At 38.6% G+C, this 8,126-nt stretch overlaps 1 protein-coding gene across 3 annotated transcripts in view; it reads left to right on the forward strand.

Annotated features, from left to right (window-relative positions):
- The window catches only part of JPH1 (junctophilin 1), an 83,261-nt gene extending 75,749 nt beyond the window's left edge, over positions 1 to 7,512 (forward strand). Inside the window, exons 5-6 of one of the 3 annotated variants that reach the window (XM_004762334.3) lie at positions 4,927 to 5,022; positions 5,195 to 7,512. In XM_004762334.3, coding sequence (XP_004762391.1) covers positions 4,927 to 5,007 — 81 coding nt within the window. In that variant the 3' untranslated portion in view covers positions 5,008 to 5,022; positions 5,195 to 7,512. The remainder of the gene's footprint in view (positions 1 to 4,926; positions 5,023 to 5,194) is intronic. The other 2 variants (XM_004762335.3, XM_004762336.3) reach the window with 2 other exon arrangements.
- Positions 7,513 to 8,126: the final 614 nt, after the last annotated feature.

The following is an 8,126-nucleotide window of genomic DNA, read 5'->3' on the forward strand; positions in this document are numbered from 1 at the left end:
TCGTCTGTTCAGCAGGGTGAACCTGTTTACAGGTAAACAGTAACAGTGTTAAACAGTTGAAATTCATCTTTTTTTGTTAACTTATATTTGACATTTCTTAGATTTATTTTGCTAACAAACACTGGTTCTCATCTTTTTTGTCATCTAAATATAAATTGATCAGATTAACTACATTGACTTCCTGAGAGTCATCCTCTGTAGAGATCAATGGTTTTTAAGACAGACAAAGTTGATTAGTATTAGTTTGCCTGATTTACACGAGTGAAATTCAAATGATGGAAGGCCATGTAATTTCTACCTTGAGGTCCCAGTAGTAGGGTTCAGTTGACTTCTAGAACTCCGTAAGGAAGTGAATGACGCAGTGTCCTACACACTGTCTTTCTGTGAAATGTTACTACTGTTTGATAAATTCACAGCTTCCTTATTTAGAAAAAGTACCTTTTTTACTTATACGCAGAACCATCTGGTTCTTAGAGGTAACCTGTAAGTTGGTCTCTAGGGCTCCCTTCCATGTCCCATGAGAAAGGAGGCCTAGCACTCTACAGGCTTTGTCATTACAGGAACCAGAAGTCAAGATCGCCTTGGCACCTTCCTGTGAAGATTCTAACAGTTAACCTTCTTTTCCTGATGATAACACAAAGCTGCCTTTCACTCTCCTGATGACTGTTTTCTGGACAGTTTAGAAGTGATAAGATCATCATGAAGGTAGTTAATGAACCATCTTTCAAACAAAGGAGTACCGCATTCAATTTTGAGATAGACACTGTGTAAGTTAGAGGTTGATAAATACCTTGAAAATGCATAGGAATATTCACAATGAAGCACACACTGGAGGAAGGACCAGACTGAAGCAGTGTTCATTGTGGGCAACCGAGAGATCTAGTATGAGTCAGAATCGTCCTTTTTAGGGTGGTTGAATACACTGGGATCTGGAATTTTAGTCACCAGCTCATTGACTGACACAGGATACACTGGTGGCTAAGGGTGTGGACTCTGGTGCCAGACTTCCTAGGTTCAAATCCCAGCTGTGTTGCTTCTCAGTCGTGTGACCTTGGGCAAGTTTCCTAACTGCTCTGTGAGTTGTTTTCCTCATCTCTACCTATAGCATAGGGTTGTGTTGAAGATTAAATGAGTAGTACTTACATAGCTCTTAGCACAGTACATAGCACATAGTAAGTGCTCAAAAAGCAAAGGCCGTTATTGTTCCAAGACAGTAATAATTGAAGCATAAAATGGTTCATAAATATTCCAATAGGTTTTGAACCCTCCTTAAGATCACCCTGGATATCCATCTCCTAGAAATACAGAAAATCTTCTGAGACACAGGCTAACACTTAGCAATCTAAGTGCTTGATATGAGTGGTAAAAGATGAGGGAGTATGCCCCTATTATTCTCTGACCCTTCTCAAAAAACATGTGACTTCTATGGGCCATGGTTGCACACAGACTGATGTGCCATGGAAACATATTCTATGTGGAACCCACATTTTTGTAGGATTTTGCAAAGTAGCAACTTGGGTAGGAGCCAGTACAGACATCATTGCCCCCTTATCATCAATCAGACCAGCAAGGGGACTTCTGACTAGCAATACTGACTCCGGAGAACTGCCTGACCTTTTTCTTAGCCATTGCTCCCTTCCAAGTCTATTTTGAAATTTACCTAAACTTACTTTTTTTTTTTTTAAGATTTCTTTTTTTTTAATTTGACAGATCACAAGTAGGCAGAGAGGCAGGCGGTTGGGGGGGGGGTGGGAAGCAGACTCCCTGCTGAGCAGAGAGCCCAATGCGGGGCTCGATCCCAGGACCCTGAGACCATGACCTGAGCCGAAGGCAGAGCATTAACCCACTGAACCACCCAGGTGCCCCCTAAACTTTCTTTTGAATTGTTGAAAAACTTAAGGCATCCGTATCGTGTCAGTTTTGAACCACGTACACACACACACACACATTAAAACCCTACAAACAGTAAATACATATAAACTTGGCTATTTATACTGCTTTTTTTTTTTCATGTTTTTAGAGTAGTTTTAGATTTAACATAGACTGCAGTAACTTCTCAGAAGATTCCTCAGTTTAAATGAGTAGTAGTCTTTTGAAGAAAAAAAACATAACATTTCTTGAGGTAGAACTTTTTTATTTTCTAACTGCCTGAAAGTTCTCCCAGTCCAGACTTGCACTTTGTCCTGCTACAGCTTCTTCCATTACACCTGTCTCAGTCAGTCTTGAAAAGCAAGACTGATCTTTTTTTTTTCCATTTTGCTATTTTAAGCTATAACTGGCTACCACGGCCATGTTTATAAGACTTCACCTTAAAGCTTCCCACCGTGTGCCCAGCCTAGGTATCTGAAGAACACTGAGGCACATCTTGATATCTGCCTGTTAAACATAGCATCCCAGAACGTATTATCCACCTGGTGGCTGTTTGAACTTTTTATTGCTGCCTTACCTTCATCTTCACTGAGTCGTCTTAAAAAAGAGCTTCATAAATGGAGTTGTACTAGTTGGATAAATATATAGATATATAGATACATGTTACATATTTATATATAAATATAATATAAATATATTTATATATAAAATGGACATATATCTATATTTTTTGGATGGAGATAAATATAATATATAAATATACATATTTATATATAAAATGGACATATATCTACGTATCTCCATCCAAAAATGCTAATGAATTCAAAAAGTTAGATAAATTCGTAGAACCTTGTAAGGATTCATGACATGGGAATTTAAGGTCCAGACACACCTTAGACTTTTTGAACTTAGAGTCACTGAAGGCACTTTCTCTGTTTTTCTACTTTTCCTTGGTCCACTATAGGACACTCTACATAGTGTTGTTCTGACCCCATATACTCCTCCTCATCTTTCATATCACCGTCTTCGGGAATTATGAATTAAATCCAATGACCCAGAACAGTAATATGAATCCAAACTTAACATATTCATCGGCAAAATCTAATCAAAGTTTGTGATAGCATTTCCTTAATTTCTGTGCTGTGTTATGATATTGAAAGATTATTTCAATTTTTTCTGAGTTCTAAGTATTTCCTACAGTAGACATTTTACGTTGCTCATGATTGAAGAGTTACATAGGTTAGTAACTAAGAAAACTATTCTAAAAACAGTTGGTCATATCAAGATTTAATGTTTTCTGCTACCACAAAATCAGAGCATAGAGTTGAAAATGCCATTTTCAAGAACATGATTAGAAATTATTATTTTTTTAAACTATGGCTTGTGGCTGTTACAGGGATGTAGGGGGAAAAACCTAGCAGCTCTGAAGTAGACAAAGTTTAATTTTAGTTCTATAATTTGTTTAAACTGGATGAGTAACCTTGGACAGGACACTTACCCTCTCAGAGCTCTGTAACTCGTAATCACCTGTGAAGAAGAAACCATGTACCCCAAAATGCTCATTATTGGCCCACTGCCTGGCATATAAAGACCGGCAATAAATGTGCTTTTTCCTCCCCTTTATTTGGGATTTGGAAGCTATGGTTTTTCTTCTTCCTAACCGTCCCCATCTCAAGGATACACATTTTTACTTTTCTCCCCCAACTCTGATTTTACTAATCACTTTGTTCTTCATTTAAGGCAGTGAATCAATAAAGTCAACAACCATGTCCACAACACCTGGAAAAGTACCAGATGATAACCGGTGTTCATAACAAAAACCTGGATGAACAGGGCGGCCCATATGTGTGGGTGCACGACGGTGAGCAGAGCACGGCTCCTGCCACCGTGGAACTCAGTCTAGCGCAAAGATGGAGATTAACAGGAAGTGACAATGTGCCAAGTGTTGGGCTAGACAAATACCAGGGCATTCTGACCCCTGCCAGGGAGGTTGTGGCCCATCTGGGGAGGAGACCTTCTATCAGGATGAGACCCAAGCTCCATACCTTACATCACAAGCACTGACCAATTGAAACTTCAGTCTTCCTTCCCTCCACCCCAGAATCACACCAGTACCGCATCTGAGGACTCTGTTACCCTGTTGCATTGTAGCCTCGTTACATATTCAAATCTAGTACAACCGTTGCCTCACCTGTAAAATTACCATTGAAATACCCACCCCACCCACCTTGTAAGGCCAGTTTAGAACACAGTTAACACTACATAAGAATTAGACACTATTTGAATAGTAAATACCAAGATCAGGTCTCTGGAAGAAGGATGGTCAAGCATGAGCAGCTCTGAAACGCTGGGTCAATAAGGTTGGGTTTTGTTTGAACAAGTAAACAAAGTTTGGGTACCTTGGCTAGCTGGTATTTATTATAGCCATATTTATCAAAAAGAGATTCTGCAGTTTGTTAAATAGAATTTGATTTCTGGAACGTGGTGGCTGTGAGCAAAGACGTGAAGAATTAGACCTGTAAGATCATTTCTGCAAGTGTTCGACTTCCTGCTTATAATTTTTACTTCCTGGGTGGGTTGGTGTCCAAAACTCTGACCAGGAAAAGCAAGAGTCCTAAATTTTTTCCTGAGAGGCCTCGGTACCTTATAAAGATTTTAGTCTTTCTAACTGCCTTCCTGAGGAAATAATTCTTCCTCGTCTAAATTATACCCTAACAAAAAGTGCATATCCACTTTCCATTACTTCCTCACCCCATTACAGCAAACTCTCACCCAGACTATTGTCAGATGTTCTGAGGTAAATGAACTAGATTATTTGATAGTCACTTTAGTAGATATAATCAAGACTGGATTCATTTCATAGTGAAAGTGAGGAGACGACTCCATCTAAATGCGGCATTGCTATTTTTAGTTTATACCTTTTGGAGCTGCTGTCATTCGCTCCCACTTTATTTACTCCAACGGAGTTATTTTTTTGGTAATTGATTTTATGATCTAGCTTATATGTGGATATTAACATGGAAACATTATGCTTGGTTTGTTCTGTTTCATTTCCAGGGCCCTAATTCAGTCATGATTGTCCTTGTCATGCTGTTGAATATCGGGTTGGCCATTCTGTTTGTTCACTTTCTGACTTGATTGGAATTAGGAAAGGTAAGAATAGCCTTAATTTCTATATAAAATCACTGTATATAATATTCTTTTCCCATATTTGAATTTACATTTTTTTTTTAACAACTGCATGTTGTCCTTCACTTTAATTTTGGCTGTGCCTGAATGTGATTCAACATAGTTACTTAATGATATAACTGTTTTGACCCTTCAGTGAAGTCATGACAACTAGCGGTGTTAGCCCGCAGTTCTCTGTTCTCTGCCGTGGCATCGTCAGCCCTTTAAATGGCACACCCCAGTCAGACTCAGACTCAGGGAAGGAGGCTTGGAATTAGGATGGGATCGCGAAAGAGATGAAACTTGGAAAATTCAACCAGAGGACCTGTCCGGTCCCCCTGGGAATGCTTGTGGCTTTGGGGGTCCTCTGGGAGCTGAAGCAAGCAGCCATGTCGGAGAGCAAAACTTAATAATCATTCTTTTTTAAAATCTGCTGAACCAGCCCCAGCCGGCGAAGTTCTTGGCATTGGCTACTCCATCTGTCCTAGCGGAGTGTGACTAAACTGGAAATGTATGGAGCTGCATTTTTTTTTTTTTTCTGATGGAAGTCAACAGCTGCCTTACTATTTTACCATCTGACGTTTTTAGTAGGGAGCTGGGGAAACAAACGACTGCCTGAGGAATGCGGTCGGAGGATTGTGTTGCTGTGGCCATGGTTCCAACATTCACTCCTATCTCATTCGAAGAAATAGGTAGCAGCATCACTCACCAGTCTTATGGCACGACCTGCTGCTTTAACATCTCCTGGAATGTTCTGGGAGAGAACGTTTCGTTGGCTTGTGCACGACTATGTTCATTTTTGCCGTTTATTGAAGTAGGATGTATAGTCCTCTACAGCGTGTGGTCCTGGCCAGAGGAAACACACTTGTTGCATCTCAAGGAAAAGAAACAACAATTAATTCTAGAGAAGACGTGTTTGTTGCGATAGCAGTACATCTTTTTTTTTTTTTTTTCATGCCCTTTAGTCGTCCTAAACCTGTAATAGGCTGTTTAAAATTTAGCAGTGTTGAAGGCATTATACCTTCCTAAGAAATAATTTTAAATATTTTTAAATCTTACTAAGATGAATCTTTTATGCACTTAGGAGGTGCTAAATTTTAAAAGCTGAAAGACAACAGAATTCTGAGAAGTGTAGTCAAAATGTTGCATGGATTGCAGTAATCAACGTCTGAAGGATTCAGTTTCATTGCTGACGTACTTTACAACCAAATAAAATCTTGTCAGTGACTATGTTAATTCCCATGAAAGTTAAGCAAGATGCTATTAATAACTGCTCTGATCTTTTTTTTTTTTTCCTCCAACTTAAATTTTTGTTGAATACATTCAGGTAGAGCATAAAGCTTTGTTAAACCTCTGCTTCTCGATTTTATGCCTTTCGTGTTTTTCAAAGTCCTTTCGTAATTTTATTTCACATTTTAAAGGCTTAGACATTTTTATTTAAATACTTGTCTTTTGCAGTCGGTCCTTTGTTATTCTGACATAATCTGATTTTTTTTGCTGTTTTATAATTCATCCTTTATTACTCAGAAGCATGCTTATTACTTAGAGACACTATGTGGTCTTTATAATTATTTAAAAAGAAATCAGGGGAGGAAAGGTACCTTAAATCTATCTAAGACATTACATTGTGGAGAAGGAGCTAGCTATTCCTAAATATTTTCACAACCTGCATGGTTTAATTGGATTCTTTTTACCTTATTTGCTACCTTTTCAATACAGAAGAGACCACTCACGTGTTAGCACAGGTGTGGACTGAATGCTTTGTCACCGGCAGGGTAGTAACCCAGTGATGTTTTTTGCAGAAGTGCAATATGTTGAGAATCCTGGGTGTGACCAATATGGAATAAAGAAGAAAGCAGAAAGAGAGCAAATGAAAATTACAACTTGTATATTTATTTATTTTTTACATTTTGCTTTGACTTTTAAATTTAGGAAGTACGTTTTTAGCCAAGAAACGTAGCTCCTGTGTCAGTCTCCGTACTCTCACTGCGCCTTCCTAACCCCGTAGCTCTTGATGCTGGGAAAATGGATTTTTTTTAAAAAAATAAAATAAAATATTTAATCTTCTTAAGTGTTTATTTAAAATGTGTAATGCTTTGGAAATAATGGGTAACAGATAATTAAAGGATATGTTTATAAAGTAAGCATGTTGGTTCCATTTATAAATATATGTATGATTTATAAGCTTTTTTAAAAACAAAGCTCAAATTGTTGGTATTTTTCTAAAATGTGCACAGCTGTATTTTACATGAAAGGCTCTTTCTAATGGGTTGTTATACTGTGCTCTACATTTTGGACAGCACATGAAGTCTGCCAATGTACTTAATAAAACATGACCTTGTTTATTTAAAGTTCCTTGCTGTGAAAAAGAACTCCCTACGTGTGAGTTCCTTTATTTATAATCCTCGAAACCAAAATGTCTAATGTACAGTTTTCACAACTGTATCCGCTCTAATAAAAAAAGTTGGTTATTAATAAAGTTGCAGGTGTATTTCCTTTGTGAGTAAATTACTGTCTTGAGTTGTATGGAATTTGGGTGTTGGTGGGTTGTATGAAAAGAAAGATCTGCTGAGAAACTGACAGCAGAAATGGGGTACAAAATGCCCAAAGCAGCCACATGGGAGGAGGTAGATGTACCATTATTTCTTTCTACATTGCTTTCATCCTGGGCTTTTCCACTGATTTGGTAAAATAAGATTCCTTTTTCTGTTTAGTGCCTTCATTAATGGGATTAGTTCCTTAGCCAGGGTTTTAAGCCTGCTCCTGTTTTTAAGGAAAACTCAAAGTTGGAGTAAATCCACCTCCTGCAAGGGTACTTTTCAAGTAATTAAAGTTTTGGGGTCATTGTGCCCCAAGTAAGTTAATATGTTGCTATGGTCCCTGTTGAGACACACTTCAGGAAGTTTAGGCACACTGTGCATAATAAACTTGCCGCCACCAGAGTTTCCAGCCACTGGGCTTCCTCTGAAGCCCTCGGGTACCGGCCCAGGGCACCCCAAACCCTAGCAAGCTCCCTATGAAAGACAGTGAAAGGCCCACCTCCAAAACAGCTTCCCAGGGAGCCGCAATGGTGTTTTCACCTTCCCAAA

This window comes from Mustela putorius, unplaced genomic scaffold (genome assembly GCF_011764305.1).
Source record: "Mustela putorius furo isolate JIRA1106 unplaced genomic scaffold, ASM1176430v1.1 tig00003846_pilon_pilon_pilon, whole genome shotgun sequence".
Classification (NCBI taxonomy): domain Eukaryota; kingdom Metazoa; phylum Chordata; class Mammalia; order Carnivora; family Mustelidae; genus Mustela; species Mustela putorius.